General features: G+C 49.0%; 2 protein-coding genes across 4 annotated transcripts; both read right to left on the bottom strand.

The window, feature by feature from the left end:
• Positions 1–4,433: 4,433 nt before the first annotated feature.
• Positions 4,434–18,603, bottom strand: ADAL (adenosine deaminase like). 3 transcript variants are annotated; one of them, XM_044438957.1, is made up of 10 exons: positions 18,554–18,603; positions 12,331–12,461; positions 10,609–10,669; positions 9,992–10,079; positions 9,346–9,427; positions 8,721–8,847; positions 8,523–8,603; positions 8,188–8,326; positions 6,854–6,954; positions 4,434–5,144 (listed from the first exon to the last, which is right to left on the bottom strand). In XM_044438957.1, exons 1-10 carry the CDS (start codon positions 18,575–18,577, stop codon positions 5,064–5,066), a joined length of 915 nt encoding a protein of 304 aa, XP_044294892.1. In that variant the 5' UTR covers positions 18,578–18,603; the 3' UTR covers positions 4,434–5,063. The 3 variants fall into 3 exon arrangements, with proteins under 3 accessions (XP_044294892.1, XP_044294890.1, XP_044294891.1); XM_044438955.1 differs by lacking the exon at positions 4,434–5,144 and adding an exon at positions 5,349–6,183; XM_044438956.1 differs by lacking the exons at positions 4,434–5,144; positions 18,554–18,603 and adding exons at positions 5,349–6,183; positions 14,362–14,417.
• TM2D3 (TM2 domain containing 3) lies at positions 16,775–22,430 on the bottom strand. The gene is made up of 6 exons (XM_044438958.1): positions 22,317–22,430; positions 21,730–21,825; positions 20,686–20,843; positions 19,484–19,658; positions 18,554–18,629; positions 16,775–17,130 (listed from the first exon to the last, which is right to left on the bottom strand). Exons 1-6 carry the CDS (start codon positions 22,408–22,410, stop codon positions 16,965–16,967), a joined length of 765 nt encoding a protein of 254 aa, XP_044294893.1. The 5' UTR covers positions 22,411–22,430; the 3' UTR covers positions 16,775–16,964.
• Between the last annotated feature and the right edge of the window lie 1,882 nt (positions 22,431–24,312).

Here is a 24,312-nt window from a genome sequence, read left to right on the forward strand (position 1 = left end):
CTTGCCAGGTGCTCCCCCAGAGCTCAGCCGAGGGGAAGCTGCGGCTCCACCTGGGCGCTTGTGTGACGCACACTTTCCAAACGAGCAGGTGCGGCTTTGAGCTCAAACCAGCCCTCTCGGCACTCGCTGGAGATGGATCAGGACCATCAGATGTGCAGCCCAAGGCTCACTCCCCACCCTCCTCCTCCTCCGCAGGAGCCTGCAGTCCCACGATTTCAAACGGCCCCGCTTGGCCTCCGTCTGAGAGATCGGGCGGCTGCTCCCTCGCTGCCGTTATTCCCCTCGCTGGGCTTCCACACCTCGGTACTGCACTGGTATTTTCCTCCTCGTAGCCTTGCCTGACTCAGAACTGGTTCTCGTGTCTTTGTGGAGGCGTGCGGTCCAGACCCCACCGGAGCCCAGGAATGACGAGCGGACTGGCCGATATGAATAATATCTCGATGCTGGCGTTCTTCGACCCAGGGCTGCGCCCAGTGGAATTCCAGCCAAATCAGATCCAGAGGTCCCCTGCCTTCGCATCCCGGAGAGCAACGGAGCGTGGTGGTGGAGGAAACGCCACCCAGCACAACGGGCCAATCAGCCACAGGCTTCAGCCATTGTGAGATCATGGCTAATGTCCGTGGAGCAACCCACCCGCAGACCAACAGCAAGCACATCGGTGGGCAGCCTGGAGCTGGGATGCAGGCAACATGTCTTTCTTCTACAGGTCAGTGTTGTTACAAGACTTCCTCTGGAAGATTTCTATACATACAACGAAGCTGTGCAAAACTCGCTGTATCAGGTGGACCCGATCCGCACCAGGGGCCTTCCTGATGTTGCACACTAGCTCCAGAGTGGGCTTTCTCAATTTGGTGCCCCCTGTGGATGCTTGGCTACAATTCCCATCATCCCTGGTTCTTAGCCATGCTAGCTAGGACTGATGATTGTTGGGGCGCCATGTTGAAAAGGTGCTCTAAAGCAGGGGTGGAGAAGCTCAGACCTGGGGGCCAAATCCAGCCTGCCTGGAGCCCAATCAAGCTGCTGGGGTCCCTCAGGTGGCCATAACCCCTTTCCCTGATGGTTTCCCAACTTGGGGGTAACTTTTCCCCATGGGGGGGCTGCACGCAGTCCTCATTCTCTGCGTTTCAGGATGCTGGTCTGTCTCCTAATTCAATTCAGAGCTCACCTGTTTCAGTTCAGCTCACCTGGGGCCAATCTGCCCCTCCGAAGTTCATCAAATGGCCACAGTGACCGCCACCGGCCGCAGCTTCCCGCTGACCCCCCATCGTTTGGGGTTTGCTGACTGGCATGCTTTGCTTCCCCTCCTAAAGGCCTGAAGCAGTACCACTGTTGAAGCTTATTTTTCAGTGGAGCGGTGATCCCGCTGGCCTTCTTTCCCCATTGTGCTTTCCCTATAGCAACCCACTGGGAGCTGCTCACACATCTGCCCTAGAGACTGACAGAGAGCTGAGATCGTGAAATGGGACAAGGGTGGGAACGGGGGCCACAAAACCATTCTGCGTTTCCAAGATTTCCTTACAGGAAAAGAACAAGGAAGTTAACTCCTTGCAGACTTGTCACACCCGTCTCCCTCACTCTTTGCAGGGGATGTGTGCCTCCTTACGCCATCTCCCCAGAATACGGCAGCGACAGACCCTTCTATCTTTACGTTCCCAGCCCCGTAAGTATGGCTTCCTTCCCACCTGGCCTGTATCACTCCACCTGCCATCTCTTACGGTATGAACACCTTTCCTCCGGTGTGCACAGATTCTCATGGTGCTGCTTCAGCTGGGGATGTGTCCGCAGGAGGGTGGCCATGTGGCCATCTTCCAGGGGGGCATCCTCTATTTGAAAAGTGCTCGGGTCCAAGTCCAGTTTGAAGATAAAGGCCAATTAGGGGCAAGCGCTGGGCCTCGCCCTCAGTGGGCAGAGCTGATGGGGCGCGTGGCCACTGCCCTCTTCGCCATGGCGGGGCATGTTGTACTCCTATTTAAGTTACAAGCTTGCTGCCTAGAACTGCATCAATACACACGTGTTCCTTTCCCCTCTTCACTGGGGTGCGGGGGGCAGATCCTCCGTTGCAGAGATGCGTATGTGGCCCTCGGAGCGCGGATCTGCAGGCAGCTGCGCGATCCCAAGAGGAGAGTCCGTTCCCTGGAGAAAGTGCAGCCTGTATGGGGCCTACCTTGGGAGGGGGGAGAAAGCCTTCTCTCTACCTCCGCTTAGGGTGGGCCCTTTGGAAGCCACTCCCAGGACAGCCATGAGCCTACAATCTGCAAACCCTCATTGAGAACTGCAGGTGTAGAGCAATTGCTGGAGCTTAAATAGAAATGCATGCACAAGGTTTGCACCTTGGTTTTACCTTGGTTTCCATTTTTAGTTTTACTTTGGTTTTCATTTTTAGTAGGTTTTACTTTGGTTTTCATCCAATTCGACTAGGTTTTACTTTGGTTTTCATTTTTAGTAGGTTTTACTTTGGTTTTCATTTTTAGTAGGTTTTACTTTGGTTTTCAACTGATTCGACTAGGTTTTACTTTGGTTTTCATTTTTAGTAGGTTTTACTTTGGTTTTCATTCGATTCGACTAGGTTTTACTTTCGTTTTCATTTTTAGTAGGTTTCACTTTGGTTTTCATTCGATTTGAGTAGGTTTTACTTTGGTTTTCATTCGATTTGAGTAGGTTTTACTTTGGTTTTCATTTTATTATGTCCTGTAGTCTTTAAAACTTTTTAAATTATCTTTTATCACATGGTATGCTGTGGCTTCAGTTGTTGGAAACTGCCCAGAGTGCTTTGGCTATTGGGTGGCATAGAAATGTAAGAAACAAAGGAAAAAAGCCACGCTTGCTGAACTTCTGCCCCCTTCCAGCTTTAGAATTTCATAATAGTTTGGCCACTATCCTAGCATGCTGATCTTCATTTTTTCTTCCTTGAAGACTGTAGACAACAGCGGATTCATGCGAGAAAGCATTAAACATCGGGGAGCCATGATTCTTGATTTAAGCCAGGCCACAGGTAAAAAGATCCTCAGGTTAGCAACCTTAAAGAGCCACCCGCTATGAACTATCTAAACCACCAGGGTTGCGCTTGAGCAGGTAATAACAAGCCACCGTGGCCAATTCCTCCATAGGGCTTGCCTCCAAGCGCCCACTGCCATTGCAAACCTGGCCAGGAAGCATTTACACATAAAATCTGAAACAGGTCCTGGGCCGGCAGGGGTTCTCCAGGTTTTGGAGCAGGATATGTTTTCATTAAATGTGTATCTTGCCTTTTCTCTTTGCAAGGAACTCAAAGAGGCTGACATAATTCCCTTCCTCCTCTCCATTAGTGCTTCTGGTGGGTTGGACTGATTCACCAAGTGGGTGTAGATATGGGACTGTTCTTGGGCTGTTGGGAATCCGGCAACACGGTCGTCTTTGCCCCAGGGCTGGATCTGATCCTGATCCTGATCCTACCAGCTGCAACTTCACTGAATCTCAGACTTTGGTCTGCGGGGAGATGCTTCCTCTTCTACTCCTAGCAAAGACTGACAATTCAGAGCGAAAAAGGGTCTCAAAAGGAATGGACCATCCCAATGTTTATGATCTTCTCCTCGGCACTACTGTTCGTTTTTTAAAAGAAATGTGATGGAGACTATAAAAGGAAGAGTCTTTTACTTAATTGTTTATCGCATTTGTAGGCCACCCCATAGCCAAAGGCTTTTCCCGACACGGCATCGTGCTAACGTTTAGTTCCACTTTTTCAGGGTCTGGTCCTAATTGGGAGCAGAAGTGGATCAATTATGTAAATGTCGTCAATTCCATAAAACCCTGGAGAACAGCGGGCAAGCCCTTTGGTCAGTGTGCTGTTTATCTCCCCCCCCCCCACCCCCCACTTCCTCCTCTCAGCTCTGCTCTTTCTTTCAGGTGACCAAGCGGTTTGTGCAGCTTTATCCGAAAGCTTTATGCCCCATCCCTTATAGCTGTGAATGACCCTTACCAACAAGCATTCGGTCCGTGACTGAATATTCAATCATTCGGACCGGGTCTCGAAGCCTACGGGCAAATTTCATTTCGGAGATGTTTGGGGTGGGGAGGCAGTAGTGGGTGTGGCCAAAGGCAGAGGAGGAGGAGCCAAATCTCAAAAAAACGACCAGCCTGTTTTAGTTTAAAGCTCCTACTGCCAGTAACTAAGCCTTAGAAGGATTTTAACCATGAGGGCGGGGAGGAAAAGCTGTGCAAAACCCACTAAGGACTGGGAGGCAGAGGAGGGGTGACATGAGAATTAGTGCCTGGGAGAGAGAAAAGAAGGGGGGACTGCTTCACACAGCATCGAGCTGAGCTAGGGAGTTCTCCGCCACCACTTTGGACGGCTTTAAAAAGGGACACGACAGATTCATGAGGGAAGAGGCTGTCCGTGGCTACTAGCCTTGCTGGCCATGGGCTTCCTCCTCCACCAGAGGCGGCCTGCCTGCATTCACCTGCTGCTGAGGAGCTTGGGCAGGAGGAGGTCTTGCACCCATCCTGCTGGAGGGCAGAGTGGCCCATGGATCTGGATCTGAAAACACGATGGACCTGCGACATTAAGAGGGGAGCCCCATGAAACCACCAGCCTTAACACGAGAGAGAAAATGTGGAGAGGAACTTCCACGAGGGTTTTCCCTCCTCAGATAGCGAGGAGTTCCAGAATTCCACCAGGGAGGTCAGGATTCTTGTCTTCTCTCTCAGGTCTTACTCCATACAAGTTTCAACTCCCTTTGGTCTTTTGCAGTGTGTGACCGACTCTGGCTTTGGACCAGCTAAAGGCAAGCCAGAAAGGAAACTGAGGACAAGCAGAAGCTCTTTGTGCTATTAAAACTGGTAGCCTGAAATGAGAACACTTTGCTATTTCTCCCTCCTCTTCCGCAGCTCGTGGGATGATTTGCTGTCCTGCTATTGGTCCTGGATCCTTCCACAGGTGATTTATGTGCCTGTTAAATCGGTCTCCGATTCTGCTTCGTCTCTCTCCTCCCCTTTACCCTTGGTGTCTGATAGCTCTTGCGTCAAGCCTGAAGGGTGACAAACGCTTGTGTTTTTCATTTCTGGAGAGTGTTTTGGTGCAGCCCCATTTAGCTGTCTGCCCTTTCTGGACTGGAGAACAGAAAGAGTATTTGCTGTGCCAGATCCACTGCCTCAGCACGATGCCCATCCTACAAAAACAGGCAGTGGGAGAACCACACAGTTAACCCGTATTTCTAGGTCAGTAAGAGGAGCGTCACGAATTTCCTCCGGGTGCTTTTCGTTGCCCCAAACAGCACCTTGCATTCAAGCAGTATACACAGCACAGCACAGCACAAAAGCACTGAATGTGATCGCAAGGCGAGCCTCGTATCACTTCTGCTGCACACTGACCCTTAAAATGTTTGATTTCATTTGAACCAAAATGGGGAGGAAACATCTAAGAGGGAAAAATGCTTAAAGCGGGTGTTACTGATTTCCTACATTTACGATCCATAGTAGCTGGGCCTTTCTGCGATCAGATGCTAGTGAAATAGATGCAGGCCGCTTGTCCGAAGGAAATGCCGGCTTGGTTCAACACGAGGGGATCGCATTGATTTCCTGGCTAGAAAGAGGCAGCACTCTTGCCTCTGAGATAAAAGAAACCCCTATGAGCAAGACCCGAACTTTTTCCAGACAGCACCTTTGGAACACCGTACAATCCTTGCCCTCCCATTGTAAGCTGTGGGTAGAATCGCAATTGCTTTTCCATTCCGTAGGGAACGTTCTGCTTCTTCTGTATGCACGTGCTCCCAAGTTCCGTCCACATCCGCTCACATACTCCTGTTTTCCAGCAAGCTTTCTTGATTTCAACAGCACGAGGAAGCAGAAAGTGTGTTTTGCATTTGCAGTTGTTCAGCCCCTGGGCGTTGGAAAACGTTGCTGACCTTCTGCGAGGCCCCTGCAGATTTACGAGGTAGATCCCGGTAAACATCGGCCTGTTCTGTCTGGCATCAGCCACATGGTGCACGCGCACCATTCGGTGGGGTTCTGACGTAGCTACTCTAGTACAGATGGTCTGAGTTTATGCCATCGTTCCTTTAGTGTGGCCTTCGTATGGCTAGAGGCAAAGATGTGGTTGATGGCCTCATAGGAGAGGTCCCATATCTGTGCTTTGGAGAGCTGAAACGTGTCTGCAGCCAGCTGGTACTCCTGAGACAGGTCGGTCGCAAAAACACCTTTGTCGTCCGTCTAACGGCGAAACACATTGTGAAAGACGGCGTGTTAATTCCTTCGCTTTTGCGCGCGGAAGAAGAGGCCTCCGCCAAAGGACAGCTGTCCCCTCCCCTACTGGTTTGCAAGCTTCCTGCTTTCAAAGCACATTTCCAAGATACTCACTCGACCGTCCAAGGACTACCTGTCACAAAGAAGTCTGGGGCATCCTGCGTAAGGCCCACTCAGCAGAGCATTATGCAAACAAGGGAATCTGACTTCTGTCTACACACATGGGGGAAGCCACTTTGGAAGGCTCTATTGTATTAAAAAAAAAATCATAAAATGGAGGGACTGACTGCGATAAACACACGTCCAGCACATCAGAAGAATGGGTCAGGCTAGAATTGCCCTCCGTGATTTATCAAAATCCATACCTACCTGATCATGAAAGGCAGACAAAACCTCCATGTGTAGGAGCAGTATACCTGCCAACAACTGCTATGTACAACAATAGGAAAGGACAGATCGTCTCCCTGCAGATACCTAGTTGGCTGCTGTGGATATAAATATTTCCCTTGGCCTGATTCTGCGGTGTGCAGATTCTTAAGACAGAGACGTCGAGCTAAATCTGAATGAGGGTTCCATGCTGTTTTTTGGAAAGGAGGTTTCAACCCAAGGTCTTTGTGCCCAGAAAAGAAGAACTTACACAAAGAACGATGGGGTGGCCTGCACTGTACCAAAACCCGAAGTGATGCTGCTCGCTGGAAGGCACCGTCTGGCCTTTGAGGTTTGACGTCATGCAGATTTCTGAGGAAGCAAAGGGGAGTCCGTGAAGGAGGGAATCAGAAGCGCACGAGGAGCCATCACAGGAAAAAGAGACATTCTGCCCTGATCCTCGAATTAAGAAACATCCAGGTCTAAACCAGGGTGCGGAGCTGTAGGCCCAGGGCCCCTGTCCGTCCCCCCAAGCTCTTCCAGACAGCCAGGCCCATTCCTGGTCCCTCCCAAAAGGAAATGATTCTTCCGAGGTTTGCAGCTGGCAGGAACAGCTGGAACGGGCTGGCTTTCCTGCCTTCCCCATTCTGTTTTGGTTTTGCATTTTGCTTTCAGCGCCATCTGTTCCTGCAACACGGCCCACAAAGGCCTTCTCCGGGGTGGATTTGGGTGGCTTCTGGAGAGGAGAGCAGTTCAGCACCCCGGTTTAAACTCTCTCTCCCGCAGAACCACCTCGGCTGTCTGCAGAACAACAAACCCATGCAAGAGAGCCAGTGTGGCATAGTGGTGAAGTGAAGAGCGTGGGACTGGGACTCAGGCGATCTGGATTCGAGTCCCCACTCAGCCTTGGAGCCAACTGGGTGACTTGGGCCAGTCACAGATGCTCAGCCCAACCTACCCCACAGGGTTGTTGTTGTGGGGATAAGATGGAGGAGGAGAATGATGCCAGCTGCCTTGAGCCCTTGGTAGGAAAAAGGCAGGATATAAATCGAAAAAAAAGAAAAACTATTTTCTTACCCAGGGCAGTGGAGGAATGCTCGAAATCCCCTTAGCCCTTTCGAGATGATACAAACATCCATGCTAGTCTGAGAATGGAGGCCAAGGGCATCTGTGGGAACTTCCCAGGCAATGGCGTTAATACTGGGCCACCCCATATTTTGTGGGTTTGCAAATCCCCACACCTGAAAAACCTTCCCACGTAAAGCAAGGGTTTGATCGAATTTCTGCTTGTAATTCAGTATGCTGTGGGTTTGGGGGGTTTTTTACATGGTTGGATTTCATATGGAAGTGCTCTCAGGTCCGAACTCCCCATGGCGAAGCTTGAGAAGGTCTGTGTCGGTCCGAACACCATAGCAAATGAGACCAGCGATGCTCACCCAGAAGCTCCACCTAATGCCCTCCCTGTCTCTCCCCAAGAAAAGTCTCCGACACCAGCGGTGGTGGCTGTGGGAAGCAAGGGCCGAGGGCCGGGGCGTCCACAGGCCACAGCGGCAGAGGCCTGGTGAGTCCTGCCACCCCGAGCTTGCATTCCACCTCCTTTCTTACCGAGGGGTATGTGCCTTTGCCGGACAAGGTGTACAAGATCGTGCAAGGCGGTCGATGAAGAACGCAGAAACGTGCCGTGTCCGATCCTGTCAGGGGGCAGGCCCAGGAGGAGCCTGGTCTCCTCTTCCTGGTTGGGGATCTGCAAAGAAGACACGCTGGGCCAAGCTGCGCACGGGGACATGCACACGGTCATGCCGAACATGCCTGGTGTGGCTGTCTTAAAAAAGAGACTGGGGTGGACTGACTGGGGCGATGCGGTCAGCATTTAAGCTTGCTCGCCAAACCCCTTGCATGACTGTTCCCACTGCAAATTCCCCACACGGCAAACATGTTACCTCTGCAAGATGGAGCGCCAGCTTCAGCCCAGCTTTTCTGGCTTGCAGGAGAGGCTCCAGAAAGTCTTTTCCATGTCCTATCTTGAAAGCAAACACGAATCGCAAACAGAGCTCAGTAAACATGCACACACAGGAATACAGAATACTTGACACCCAATGAAAACACGCAATATTTTTGGTGTGTTAAGGAATGCTTACCGTAGGATTTCCACTGAGATCAAGGCCCACGACCACTCCGTCAGTTGAAAGCAGAAAGTCTTCCGCCAGTTTAACTGTTTCCTTGGCAACTCTGGGTCCCCGGCTTCTGTCCACTGATATTAGAAATCTAGAATGCAGTGAAGTGAAGAGCCAGCAAAATGCATCATGCAAAAGATGTAGCCAAAAACAACCTCCAAGCACGGCCAGACGGTTTCCCATCCAGCAGTCCCCTACAGGCATGCTGGTGGAGAAGCTGCTTTCCATCCCTTGCTACTGGATCCCTTCACCTGGAGAAACCTGGGACACTCTGCAAAGCACCTGCTTCCACCAAGTTGAAGTCCCTCCCTTACACCTATCAATGTCAGCTGGACAGCTCAGCCCCTTTAAGCAAGGATCACCTGGGACACCCAGTGGGAGAGCTCAGCCGGAAGATTTTCAAGGTAAGTTCCAAATCAGTACTGTTCCGTGCACAAACGGAGGCCTGTTTTCCCACAAAAGTGGACACAGGTGGGTTTCAGCAGAGGAAACAGCAAGAGCGCTTAGGAGGGCCTGTGCGTCTTTCACCGGGAACTCAGCACTAGGAATTGGAGGATCTGAAGCCCGAGGGCTCGGGCCTCCAACTTACCTGACGTCTATATCCAGCTCATCTTCTTTGCATTGTCTTATACCCTCAAGGACCGCTTCCACATACGTAGTTTTGGTCATACCTGTGAAAAGGCACGGATAAGATTGGCATGCATTTCGGGAATAAAACAAATAGTTTCCCCAGCCTAGGCCCACACCAGATCTTTTTGGATAACAACTCCCAGCTTTCCTGACCACTGAACATAGCTGGCTAAAGCTGATGGGAGCTGAAGTCCAGAACATCCAGAGATCGCCAGACTGGGGAAACTTGAAGTGTTCACACACACACACACACACACACACACACCCCACTGTTTTTTGCCTCCCAATATCTATTGCAGTCAGACCAGGCTATGGCAACGCATCTATCCGAGCATCACAACATTCAGACCAGTGCTGGATATTGTTCAGGCAGGGTCCACGTGCCACTAAATAAAAAAATGCACGGATACGCAAGGGCAGCCATGAGCCAATTTCGACTGGAAGGTATTTCAGTGCTTTACTGCTCCCAATTCTAAATTCCCCCCACCCCGAACTGTGGCTGGAAGAAGCAACGCTTCTCGGAGTGGAGAGCTCATAGAAAGGAGCCTTCCAAGGCAGGTCTTTGCTCGCTTGCTCGTTTCCCGCAAGAAAGGGCGGCTGATTACCAGTGGCAGACTCCTCTCTGGGCGTGCTCCTGAGCTCTAGGTACTTGACTCCGTCGGCAGCAAACTCGCGAATAACATCCTTGGTGACCTGAAATCACAGTGGAATTTTAGACCGAAAGCAGATCTGCAGAGGGGGCACAGTTGTTTAAAATGCACAGCCTTGGAAGGGAGTGCGCAGCCATTCGGGCTGGTATCAGGATCGGCACAGCCAGGCACCCGCTCACGGAGAAGACTTCCGGAGTTGCCCCCCCTGTTCCCGTTGGCTTGCCCCTCACTCCGGCCCAGGCAATGGAGGTGGCAGGCAGGGGAAGCCAGGGCCTCCTCGCTCCCTGACTCTGGGCTTGGCAAAGAAGGAATGCTAGCCATGAGGAAGAGGAGGAAACAGAGCGCTGACTGAGGGAGGGGCCCCCAAACCTCGGCCGTTCAACCTAACATCCCTTGTTGCAGGGAAAAGTTGGAAGAGAGGGCGGCACGACTGTGTACAGCCCAGAGAGACAATAGAATGACTTGGGAATAAGCCATTCAACCAGAAATGCCAAATCACGATCAGCCAACAACTGAAAACTTTCAGCGATGTGCTCAGCAGAACATGTGAAAAGAAGCTAAACTTCACCTACCATTAATATGTCTTCAGTCCTATTGGTAATCTGATGGATGAGCTGAAACATCTGGAAACATCTGCGCCAGTGATGGGAAAGATAATCGCATGAAACCACTAAGAAATTATGCATGCAATTAAGAGGGGAGGGAAGCCACAGATTCTATCACTGAACAGAACTGATCCGCATGCTTAGCAAGTAGAAATTATTTGGATTTTTTAATGACGTTTTAATTTTTATTTTAACGGTAATCAATTTTCTGGATATTGTAAAACATATTAGAATGCTTGATAGCTCATCGTATGATGCAACATGTGGACTGTGAGCCTGCAAAGCTTTTTACAGTACATGCAATAAAGTCACATTCAGTTACTTAAGAAAAGCAAAGCGCATAATAAAACATTTCCTCAGTGGCTGGAGCTGATGGGAGCTGAAGTCCAAAACATCCGGAAGTCATCAAATTGTCGACTTCCCTCAAGTCAGCAAGTCAACTCCCTTCAAGAGGAAGCCTTTTCGGGTTCTCCCTCTTGAGTATCTCGATTTCTTACCAGTTGCTACATTTCCGTACTTCCATGTTGTTCTCCTAAATTAAGTGTTTACACTGAAAGGGAATTTACTCGGAAAAGTATAATCAAAAGCTGAAGTGTGGAGCATTCTTGCTCCATACACTCCAGTCCATGCTTACATTCATCTGGTGGTACCCATGGAACAAACTCAGTATTTATCGGGTTCTCTCCCTCGGCAGCTTTGCCCAAGGAGGAGAGGCTGGTGCAGGCGAAAGCGCTCCAACCTGCTGGGAATAACCTGTGTATGGTCTGAAGGGGCATGAGGCATCCACGATGTGGAAGCTAAGCAGGTCCAGGGCTGGCCTGAGCTTGGAGGGGAGACCCCCCCCCCAAGAACCTGGGCGTGGAGCCACCTTGAGTTTCACCATGGGGAAGAGGGGAAATAAACATAAATTAATAATTCTTGTCCCTGGTTGAACTGTCCAGGGGGGCTTTGACTTCAGGGGCATGGTTTGTGGAGGGCTGGGTGGAGTTTCTTCACCCACACACCCGGACCGTCTCCCCGCCAACTCAAAATATATTCCCCACCTCTGTTTTAAGGCCTTGAAATTGAGAGGCATTGGCTACTCATTTAACTGAATATACCTCTCAGCTGCCCTCTCAGGGCAGGAGACCGCACGAGGTGGCATATAACAGTATGAGAAGAAAAGAATAAAACTCAAAGCCAGTGAAATACTAAGAATTCAGGAGTGGCAAATGTCCTGAAAGCAAATACTGGCCAAAAGGAGCAACCCCACAGCTGCAGTGATGGCCCCAACTGAGAAAGCATATTTGGGAAGGTCGGAGTAAAGCACTGTTTTCTGGACCTTCCAAAGAGATGGCAAGGGTGGACCTGGAAACCTGTAATGGCAGCTTATTCCAGAGGATCGGACCACTGCAAAAAAGATCCTTATGCATGCAAGCCTATGCAAGTTTAGGCAGTCAAAAGGTCTGGAATTCCTACCATCCCAAAGTCAGCCTACTGGAAATGCTAAGCCTTCTGTCTGCCCAAACACACACTGGATTGCATCTTACATGCATTTTTAGTATAACTGATGAAGTGTTGTTTTAAATTACTGCACACCACTTGGATGGTTTTTAGCAACTAACACGCTACATAAATATTGATGATAAATTATCTGCTGGCCTGCTCCCAGAAATTGCTCTCAAGGCGTGTCGGGGGGGGGGGACTCACTCTTCCAGACTTCTTTTCTTCCCCTTGTCAATCACAGTCATGTCAATATCAATCTGAAGATCTGGTTTCTGAGCCATCAATTTCTTCATGGTTTCCGAACTGATGGAGCCATTCAAGTGAGCATGCAGCTCCTGGATAAGAAGCAGATCACGGTTTTGTTTTGGGGGTTTCTTTCCTGACTCCCCAAGATTTTATCTGAAGCATTTTTCACATCTTTTCCCTACTTTAATATTTCCAAATGCAAACAAAACTCATGCAACAGTGCACAATTCTAATCACTCAAAAAGGATATTATGGGGTGGGAAATGGAAGAGGATCCAAAGGGCTAAAAAGCAACCTTGCCCAACTCTAGAAATACCGAACAACAACTCCCATCCAGAATGGGAATGATGGGAGTCATGCTCCAAAACACTGACACAAAACTGAGCACAAGCATTGGACACAAAATGGAGAAAAACTGGCCTAGAGCTTTTTGGTTTCATGTCCATGAGCACTACTGGAGGCCGTGACGCACCGGTATTTTCTCTGCTGCGTTTATTCTTTTGGCCAGCTTTGGCATTATGGCACCTGCCTTGACAGCGTCTGCCAGGTAGGTGGCAGGTACCTAAACAGGTAATATGAGGCACAGTGGCTACATCTGGAATACTCAGTGAGGCGACCGAGTACCAGTTTCTGGGGAGGGGGGAAGCATCAACGTAGCAAGCTGAGTAACAAGCAACATCAGTTTGCTGGCATCCTGAAGCCCTTGGTTGGCCACTGCAGGATGGTCATTCGGTCTGATCAAGCAAAATGATGTACTTAAGGGCTTCTTACAGAGAAGTCTACCAAGATGCATTAGCTAACAGAGACGTGATACCACACACCTGCTCTTAATAGCTTACCGCCATTCCTGTCCTGGCGCCCTCGAGATGTTTTGGACTACATTGCCCCCAATCCCCAGAGCGTTGGGCTGAGGCGTGACTGCTGTTACGTGCCGTCAAGTCGCCTCCAACTTCATGGCAACCCTAGTAATGAAAGCCTTCCGAAACGTCCTGTCCAGGACAGCCCTGCTCTGCGCTGCTGAGTTCAGGTCTGCGGGTTCCTTTATGGGGTCCCTCCACCTCTTGCTTGGCCTTTTCATCTTCTGCCTTCAACCTTCCCTGGGATGATTGTCTTCTCCAGTGAGTCTTGCCTTCTCGTGTGTGTGTGTGTGTGTGTGTGTGTGTGTGTGCGCGCGCGCGCGCGTGCGCGCGTGGCGAGCGGGAAGATTAAACCCTATATTTGAATTGCCTTAATCCGCCGCTTTGTTTTTAAGGTGTATCCCCTCTGCCATGCAAATATGATGAAGAACATTAATAGAGCTGGCGGGATGATACCTCTGTGTATCCCGATGCTTCGCGTTTAACCCTTCAGACGAATATTTATTTATTTATTTATTTAAAACATTTCTATGCCGCTCCATCGCAATAAGCCTCGGGGCGGCTCACAACATCGGAAAAAAGTTAACCATACATTAAAACCCCAATACAATAAACCCCCCAGTACCATAAAACCTCAATAAAACCTCAGTGCGTTCTCGGCTAAAAAAACCCACCTAGTTAAATAAATTAACAATTAAAATAAGTTTTAAATAAAAAGGTCTTAGCCTGGCGCCGAAAAGCAAATAACAACGGTGCCAGGCGGACCTCTCTGGGGAGCGCATTCCATGGATGGGGCGCCACCGCAGAGAAGGCCCTGCTCCGGGGGCTCACCCTCCCGATGTCCTTCGGGGGGGCTCCCGGAGAAGGGCCTCTCCCGCCGATCTCAAGGGGCGGGAGGGCACGTATGTTCCGCTTCGTTAAATGTTATTCTGCCCTCGAGGACCGATTTCACGGCGCGCGGCGGCTCCCCCACCGACCGCAGGGCGCCCTCCCGGAGAGGTTCCGGGGCGCAGGCCGAGAGGCGGCAGGGCGCGCAGCCAGCCCGCGAGAGCCCTGCGCGGCTGGGGCGCTTCCCCGCGGGGAGCCGGTGACCCCCGAGCGCCACCCCCGGCGAGCGCGGCGCAAGCCTCACCGCTTTGGGCAGCCGCCGGAAGAAGCGGCGCGCCGCCTCGGCCCCCGCCGCGCTCTCCGCCGCCATCGCCGGGCCCGCGCCCTCCGCCCCCGGAGCGACGGCGCCGCCCCTCGCGCCCCGCGCGCAAGCCGCGGAGCCCCCCCCCCCCCGGAGGCACGGCTTGCGGACGCCGACGGAGGCACCCGCCTTGCAGGGCAGCGGCCGCGGAGCCCCCCGCCCGGGCGGCGAGGGAACGGGACGGAACCGGGAAGCGCGGCGAGAAAAGCCGGCCTGCAGCGCCGCACCTTCCCCCGACCCGCGGCGTCCCGGGACTACTGCCCCATCATCCCCAGCCAGCACAGGCGTTGGGCTGACCGCGCTTTTCATAGCAACGCCGGGACTCCTCCCCATCTGGCCCCGGTCACGCGAAGGAGCGACTGGCGCCGGGGTTGTGAGCAGAAGGGACCTTCCAGCAACAGGGCCAGGCCAGAGCATGCTTCTGGGTTCATAGGATCGGGGCAGTTTTGCTCCATGTAACGCAGTCGCTCATTTTCCGCATGGGAGGGGAAGTGCCGAGGACAACCATGACAAAGCAAAGCATAGTTTATTACCGTCTGTTAGAACATTCCTTTTCTAGGTTTGTCCAACATGATCAGTCCCACAAAAAGCCAAGGGGTTGGCTTGATAGCAGGTATCTGCCTTGCTTTTACATGCCCATCACTTAGAGAAGTAGCGGCAAGGAGCCAAAGAGAGTATGTGATAGGAGCATCAGATCAACTTTAAAATACGTTACTCAGTGGAATCACTCAGCTAGGATAGGTGTTGAGAAATGTTTCTACAGCAGTTCAAACATTTCTGGCAAATTTGTGTTACTTCCATACTCCTGTCTAGGGGAGATGGAGAAATACAACATGGGAGGAATATGGCGGCTGGTGTGATCACCCTATGGACAACCAAGAGAGACTAAGACCTGATTCACACATAATAGTAACCCATGGTATGGGCTGTTGAACTTGTGGGTGCCATGATGGGTGAACCCACCCATACTGTTAAACCACATACAACTCAAAAAGAGAACTCTGGGTTGTCTAATCAATGCGTAGATCCAGTCTGCATTTTATGCAGCGATTCCTGAGTTAACACAGGCACTTCTGGGGGAGAGTGAAGCACCATGGGCGTTCACTCAGCTCCGGCACACTCGCCTCTTCCACTTTCAGTCTGTTTTGCAGTGTAGCAACTCCGGGATGTTTCTGCGTAAAAGCAATCCCAGGTTAACCATTAAACACAGTTGGCTGCTTCAATGGCTCCTCCCGTGGAAACGTAAAAGGCTTTGCATAAAGTATCATTTCCCATTGGAAGCAGCCCGTGTAGGAGAGCTGCAGATGCACAGCTGTCTTCCGCATTCTGTATACCAGGTGCTGGGGAACAGAAGCAGGGAGGTGTTGTTGTGCTCTTGGCCTGCTCGTGGCCTCCCGAAGACATCTGGCTGGCCCCTGTGGGAGCAGAATACTGCACTGGACAACCCTTGGCGTGACCTGGCAGCACGCTTCTCCCATAAATGGAAGAGTCGCACACTGTCCTGCACTGGTCCGCATTTGGAGTGTTGTGCCCAGCTCTGGGCCCCTCGTTTTAGAGAAAGCTGCTGACCAAATGAAGCACATCCAGAGAACAACTAGGATTGTGAGGGATCCGGAAACCAAGAGCTGGGCGTAGCCTGCAGAAGACAAGACTGAGGGAAGGCATGAGAGTGATCTTCAAGGCCGCCCCGCGCGAGATGAAGGAGGTTTACTTTCCCACCTCAGAGCGCAGGACTAGAACAGCTAAGGGGAAACTGCAAGGAAGCAGATTTCAGCTAAATTTAGGAGAAAGTTGCTGACAGAGGAAGAAGCTTCCAGTAAACACGAGGAGAAGCATCCTCACTGGCTGGCAGGGGAACAGAATGCCTCAGGAGACGTATACAAAGCTGGAGGCATTTCAATTGAGCCGGACAATCTTCTCTCAAACCCGCTGCAAAATCTGTGTTAAGCAAGGCGTTAGGCGAAACCACCTCCAACTTTCATGATTTCAAGATAGCATTGGTCTACCAAACCTGGTTCAGTATTTAGACATCTTGTAGCTCTATTAAACCTTTTCAACTTTTCAAAAGACTGGGCGTTTATTTCAGGCAATACTGGAAAAGAAGCAAAGTTGCAGAACATGTTTAGATGATCAGAAACTGCCAGTGAAATGTTCGTGCAGCAGTGTGGACTTGGCTGCATTACCGTTTTGAAAGAAAAAAAGAAATACGTGCAGGAAACTTGCTAGCTACATCCACTACATGAAGGAGTGCACATCTGTTTAAGAAGCAAAGCTGCGCTTTAGCTGTGCAAAGTTTTCATAGAAAAAAATAACAGTGTATTTGAGAATCCAAAAAGGAACAAACCGCAGAAAACCGTCCTTCAGTGATTCATTTATTTTACCTTAAGCTAAAGGCAGGCCAAGTACAGATGCTGTACATTAAATATATATACGCGCACACACGCGCAAACACACACACACGGAACAGGTGATGCTAGGTTTCTTCTTGAAGTTCAGTTTGTGTATCTTCCTGTGTGATTGACTTCTGAGGTTTCGTGCATCAGTGCTCAGATGTAGAGCGAGCCATCTGCGGGGCCCACGTAGCCGACTCCTATAAGTAGCACGTCTATGAGGGTCCAAATTCCCAAGCCACCAAAACTGAAGAGTTTGCCAAGACCCTCTCGCCATTGGCCCAAATAGAAACGGTCTGCGCCAAAACCACCAAGCGTGATGCTGCGGAGAAAGCGTGAGGATGTGCATTTTATACATTACCCAGATTATTACACTGCTTTCTGCAGAGGTATTGCAGCAGTGAACTTGCTATGTTACACTAAAGAGTTGCATAATAAGCAAGGCAGCAGTAAAATCACACACCGCTCCAGCCCGTGTTAGTGGCTGTGGCTGGCTGGTTACACTTTCAAGAAAGCCTATATGAAGAAGCGGTCTTGAGAAGACAGATCTGCGGAGGTTTCTCTAACGACAGCCAGTAACGCAATTCCCGAGGCTGAATGCTGCAGCGCTTAAACCCTCTGAACATGCAAGCAGTTCAGAGTATGCAACCCAGAGAATCTGGGTAATGTATAAAATGCAAGCAGTTCAGAGCCTCAATCTCGGTGTCCATTTATCTATTGCAATGAAGTTTGCAGCAAGGCAATTAAATTCATCACTTCCTGCCACATGTCATCATACCGACACTGAACAATGTTTACGAACATTGTACAATTTAAAGAGACCTCCTAATTATCTGATCAAAGACTTTGCCTGCCTTGAACCTTAAGTGCTGAGGGTAAAGAAAAGGAAGAAAAACACAAAATGACTAAATTCCTGGCCTTAACCAAATGTCTAATCTAAAACAGATTTTAAAAAATATATTTAGCTGTTTATACCCCTGTATTTCAATTACGATTTCTCATATGAAAACAATAGATCAGAAAACAATCAGATTAAGAAAAGAAGTCTACAAGGCTTGAGAAAATAAAAAAGTTTTCTTTTCCCATACAACACAAAAAGACAACAGACTTGGCATCATGTGACTTCTGCGGGAGGAGACTCCTAAAACTGGGGTGCTACCACAAAAAGGCCCTGCCTCTGGTGGGGATAGGACCCATAACAAGACTTCCATGGAAGATCTAAGCACACATACAGGGGAAGCAGAAGTATCTACAGGGTCACACTAGCACTTTGAATTGGGCCCAGAAAAGAACTGGGAGTCAACATCACTATTTTAAATCCAGTGCAATATATGCTTTCTTCAGAGGAAAAATAAATTATATAGTACCAAACTACCCATAAAAGACCATTTGAGTGCATACGACCAATTAAATCATTTATTTATTTAATTTATGCTACATAAATGATTAAGGGAAGGCTTTCAGCCCATCTTAAAAAAACAGACAAAGAAAGAAAGAGCCTTTAACATATGGAAGGCATGGGTTATTGAATGTTTTATAGTCAAAGCCATCCTCAGCAAATTACAGGAGGAAATGAAGAAGCCCAAATATTGCTGCAATATCCTTCGAAAACGTTTAAAGGCAAATGATCAGCTAAGAATTTTCCATGAGCTGACCACCATTCTGGATCCCCATCAAGCTGCAGATTTTTTTGACCGTTCCACGACCACGTACTGGATACCCAAAGAGGCTAAACATCATCCTACCTTAGAGCCAAGGCTGTAGACCATTTATAGCCCCCAGTCCAGTTGCAGTAAAGCATCTTGGGAAAGACCCGGTTGCCTTAAAATTAAAATACATTAAAATCTTAGAGGCGCAACCACAAAGGTAAAGGAGGCCAGGGTGCCTATGTGGCAACCTCGGCCTTTTTAAAATCTTGGGTGGTGTGTACTGAACAGGAGCACGCGGTCATGTGCCCTCTTGCCCATGGTTTAACCATTGGTCCCAACTCTGAGTTGTCCCTCCCGTCTGCAAGTCACACACTGCTTAGTCTAGGTGGGAGCTATCAGACCATAAGCCAGCAGCTCATTCACAACACGGCAGGGCCTTTTAAAAGCGTGGGCTGTTCTGAATGGAATGGCTTACTGAAAAGATGAATGTCTTCCTATTTGCATATTCCTACTTCAAAGATTGCTGCAAACGCCAGCAGAAATGCATCAGAGAGAGCTGAATCACCATAGCTGACTTAAATTGTGATAGTAGACATGTTTAGACAGGAAAAAGGTCCTCTAGCTCCCAGCATGCCCCAGCAAGCCACGCTCTTAAGACCACAATCCCATGCTGGCTGGGGCATGCTGGGAGTTGGAGGACCTTTCTCCTGTCTAAACATCCCTAGGATTGAGTCCTATGGCAAGTCTGTGCTTAGAAAGATAGGTGTGATTCTACAGTCATAAGCAGGAAGTAACACATCATCCTTCTAAGTACTGAGTATTTTTTTGTGTGCCTCTAAAACACAGGAAAGGATGGGGGGGGGGGGGGGGGACTACCTGCATTTTCCGAGGCTGAGCCAGTTTTTAGTTCTCAACACTAAAACTTTTCAAACCCGAACTTCCACCTATTACAAGAAAATGCTACTGCGGTGAGATTTTAAAGTTACAGTGAAGCTTCACCCCAAGTAACAGGAGAGCATGGCTTACCTAGACAATGAATATGATCTCGCACTGTGCAATTCGCACTGTATCGCTCCCGTGGGCAAGAGACTGTCTTACAGTTTGGGGGGTCGGAACAAACATAATCCGATGGAGGAAGCTGCCAGCAAAACTGGCAAGTCATGTTGATCATGAAGGTTTTCTGGCGATTGTTTTTCTGATCCTGTGTGGATATCAGAAAAACTCCATCAGTCTTTTGGGAAGAATTCATGCACCGGATTCGCAAGACAGGGGCCTATATTATAAAGTTTAAGGCAAACAAATGCCTTCCTTTCTAATGAATAAGTAACTTGACTTAGTAGAAATTAAGGCTGCTAAGGATGCAAACCAATGCAGGTTTATTCAGGAAAATGGCCTACATCCCACATGCCCCAGTGAGCAATGGTGGGAGCTGGAAGGCCCTTTTTCTCTGGATGACTATGCACAGGACCTCACCTTTAATAAAACATCACTAGACAGACTAGACCATTCTTTCGTCTGCAGAATCAAATATAGCTTGCTTGACTCAAGGACAGGCACATGCAAGAATCCCCTCCCAATGACTTGTCAACGTTATCTACCACTGCCAGTGCCTCGATTTTAGACACCTTAAGGTATTAAGGAACTACCAAAAAGGGAGGGAGGGGGGGGAGGGTCAGCCACTAGGTGGATTTCCCCCTATGCAAGAAACCCAAAGAGGCCCCCACTGGGTTCTCTGCAAGAGGGAAAACTGTTACTTGTTTAAAATATGTAAACCAACAGAGAGCTCTACAGTAACTAAAAGAGTACCTAATGCATTGCAGCCTTAGTATCTGTGGCCTAGCCTTTACTTCATCCCATGGATGAATAATTATCCTCAATTGTCAGCAATGTATAGAGTATAAAAATGGGATCAAGCGATAATGAACTGTGAAATATGCAAGACCTCCTTCTGGTACATCACCTAGTGCCAGTACCAATATTCTCAGAAAATGCCCTCTTCATGCTACCCAAGATTTGATTTGATTTATTTAAGTTTCCTATGCTGTCCATTACTTTAAAAAAAAAAAAAGGTCCCTGGACGGCTTACAGATTTTGTTCATCTGTACCCAGCACCTCCGGACCTTTCCCAGGCAAGCATGCATTTATGCATCTTTCCTTCAAACAAGATGGCAGTCTTTTCCATGCAGTTTATGTTCTTAATACAAATGAATGACCACTCTTCCACTTACAACACAGTGGACCTGGGAATTGGCTTCGCATTCAAAAGCAACCGGCTTCCCATAGGTACAGGAGTAGTTTGTTTTGCAGGACATACACTGTGGAGGCAGCCGGCTGCAGAGTCCATTGCTAGGGCACTGGGTCAAGTAGGATGGAATTGATGTTGTCTCTAAAGAATTAAAATCCAGGAAAAACAGGCTCTGTTATTCTCCACACAAGGCTAGGAGATATTTGAAGCTCCCAGGTGCTGTTCCCAAATCAGCCGCATTTTCCCACATTGCTCAGCAAAGTTTAGTAATTCATTTGTTTCTGTTTTAAATACTTCACAAATGTGCAATCTAAGCCTATGCATATTTACTCAGGAGCAGCATCCACTGTATTCAGAGCAACTTACTCCCAGATGCAGGAGAGCAAAATCTCATTTCCATACTACCCAATAGCTGAAGCTTTCTATAAGCAAAATCTCCAGAGAATTCACTTCTGTGTAACCCTATTAAAGATGGCAGCCCCAAACCATTTCCACAATGCTAGAAAAATTTCTTTGGGTAAAGTTATGAGTCACATCCACCTAGGTTAGAGAAGATCTGCCTGTAACACTAAAAGCAAATACAGTAAGGGAACAGTCTGGAAAGTGTAACTGTTTTGAAATGCAGAAGAAGCTCTCACACACAAAGAGGAAAAATTGCTGTTTTCAGAGAAGTGACATTGTATTTAGTCACATGCATATTTATTTAGACCTATTCTCATATGGTTTCGTCTGTTTGTGAATATCACCTTCGGAGTGTATTAACATCCTTTTTGCTCCTACTGGGAAAAGGTTTCTACTAGGAGGTACAATTGGATTATTTTTCAAATTTAAAACTTCACTTATGTATTTTTAATTTGATGAAGATAGATGTATGTTTCAGATTTCTCTCATCACCCATTTCCCAGAAGTTGGTATGTTAACAATTAAGCCCAGAAAGGATCTCACAGGTAGAGCTTCAGGAGCAAGTCACTTTGCACACACAGTATTTCTCAGAAACCTCGAAAAACAAAACAAAAACATGGCATACCTGGTACTTTAGAAGTTGGAATGTGTGTGCTGGTAGGCACTGTTACAACCTTTGACAGCTGAGGTTGTGAATGAAATTCCTGCAAGCTTAATGATCCTGGGAAAAGGGGGAAACACACAAAACATTACATTTTTGGAAGCCGTAGTGGGATTTGCAAGGAGGCGTTGCAGATGTCCAAGCATCCATCCTTCGAACCGGGCTCTTCCAGTGGCCCACCTTCCAGGTGCGTTGGGGGCGATGCAAGTTGTACTCCCAACACAGCTGAAAGGCGCCGACGTGGAAAAGGCTGCTTTGGACCATATAAAGCCAACCTATGCTCCTCCTGAGCATGTGCAGAGAGTTTTCCTCCACCACCCAGTCAATCCCGAGAACCATCACCGGCTTTCCTCCCTGAGCAGGAAGGGCTCCCCAATCCAGGGGAGTCCTGAGCGGCAGCACCCCGCCCTAAAAGTGGGGTCCCCCTCCCCGCGGCGTGCTGACTGAGGTGGCGTCCGCAGCGGCCTGCATGCCGATATTAAGCGTATCAGCCAACTAATGGCAACGGACAGCGGAGAGGACGAAACGCGCCCCCCCCCCCGCGCACTCACCGCGCCCGGAGAGGACGTAGAGCTGCGAGAGGAACAGGGCGACGCGGCAGAGCCTCTGCAGCGCCCGCAGCGCAGCCACCACCAGCGCCGCCATCTTGCCCTCATCCGGGGACTCGCGCGGCTCCGCCCCCACCTGCTGCCGAAGCGGGACGGGCGCAAAGGGGGGGGGAAATCGCGCCGGGCTCGTTCTGCGCAGGCGCGGACTGGGCACCGCCTCCCGGGCCGGAAGTCACGTGGCCGCGGTGCCGGCACGTGCCTCCGGGAGCGCGGGGGAGGGGCTGGCTCGGCGCGGGCTGGACGGCGCCCGGGGGCGCCCGTCCTGCCCTGCGGAGAGCGGGAAGCGGGGAGCGGGGAGCGGCTCGTGCAAGCGCCCCTTCCCCCAGAAATGCAGCGCCACTTTTGGGATCGCCACATGAGGACTGAAATCGATCAGATTGATTAGGATCCCCCCCGCCCCAGCAGCGGAGAAAAGGCGTGGCGCCTTAAAAGCTGTCCTCTAGCTTATCAGCAATATACCACTGTGCCTCTATGTATATTTTTTAGTGTCAGTTGCCCGGCAAATGCTTGTTTGTGTGTTTATTTAGGGGACTTCTGTGCCGCCCCATTCGCCGAAGCCTCGGGGCGGCTCACAACCATAAATAAATAGAATCCTATAAAACAATATAAATTAAGTCGCCCTGGCCGAAGAATAAAATAATATTAACAATTAAAATAACGTTTGAATAAAAAGGTCTTCGCCTGGCGCCGAAAAGCAGACGAAGACGGCGCCAGGCAGACCTCTCTGGGGAGCGCATTCCATGAGTGGGGCGCCACCGCAGAGAAGGCCTTCCTCTGGGTGCTCGCCCTCCTAATTTCCTTCACGGAGGGCTCCCAGAGGAGGGCCTCTCCCACAGATCTCAAGGGGCGGGCGGGCATATAAAGATGGTCCATTGCTTCAAGATGGTCCACTGATCCCACGTATACCAAGCATGAGAAAATAACTAATGTTGCTAATTGTTTGCTGAAAAAAGTGGCCTTCTACCATCTCTTAATAATTCCAAGTTGTTGAGGTAATTTCAAGTTTTGGGTAAGGTTTAGAACAGGGGCTACTCTCTTGCTTAGTTTGACCCCGCAAACCAACAACAAAAAACCATCCAGGACACTGTATGTTATTTTCTCTCTGGCTAATCCACATTGTAAGATTCTTGTATTTAAAACAAAACACAACCAGCCGTCTTCCATGACACTCGGTGCTCCTTGAAGGCAATGTAAAATGAAAATGGAATGACTGAATTCATGCTGTGTAGAGAAAATACTGTTTGCGGTGGCCAGCCATCTAAAATTTAGAAAGGCCGGTATTATTATTATTATTATTATTATTATTATTATTAGAACATTTCTATGCCACCCCTTGCCGAAGCCTCGGGGCGGCTTACAACACAATAAAATACAATACAAAAATAACAATATAAAATTAATAATATAAAATAAATAAATATATAAACGATATAAAAGAAGTTATAAAAGAAAAGTTATAAAAGAAAATTTATAAAAGAAAAGAAGAAAAGGAAAGAAGTCGCCCTGGCCAGATGAATAAGTGAATATTGTTAACAATTAAAATGACGTTAAAATAAAAAGGTCAATCACAAGCTAAGGTTCTCCCCCTCCAAGGTTGGTCCTTTTAAGCTCCACCCTTGAAGAAGTAGTCCTTTCCGTCCTACAGCCTTCCAGATGCCTTCCCAGGAACCACAGGATTGCACTTTAAGACATCCGTAATCTATGCAGACAAATATTTTCCTCTTAAATTGTTGCCATTAGAATTACCTTGGTATTCGCTTTCATCTCGTCTCTATCCATGGCCTCAGCAGTAGCAAGAAAAAGGCAGAGCTTTGCTATTTCAAAGTTGAAAAAAATAACCGGAACAACTATTTGCTATCTAGATAAATAACCCTGATAGCCCTGATCAAGAACATCATTTCAAACAAGAAACTGACTTGTTAAGACAGTACCACCACAC

The sequence above is a fragment of the Varanus komodoensis genome, unplaced genomic scaffold (assembly GCF_004798865.1).
Source record: "Varanus komodoensis strain SLA01 unplaced genomic scaffold, ASM479886v1 scaffold33, whole genome shotgun sequence".
NCBI classification, from domain to species: domain Eukaryota; kingdom Metazoa; phylum Chordata; class Lepidosauria; order Squamata; family Varanidae; genus Varanus; species Varanus komodoensis.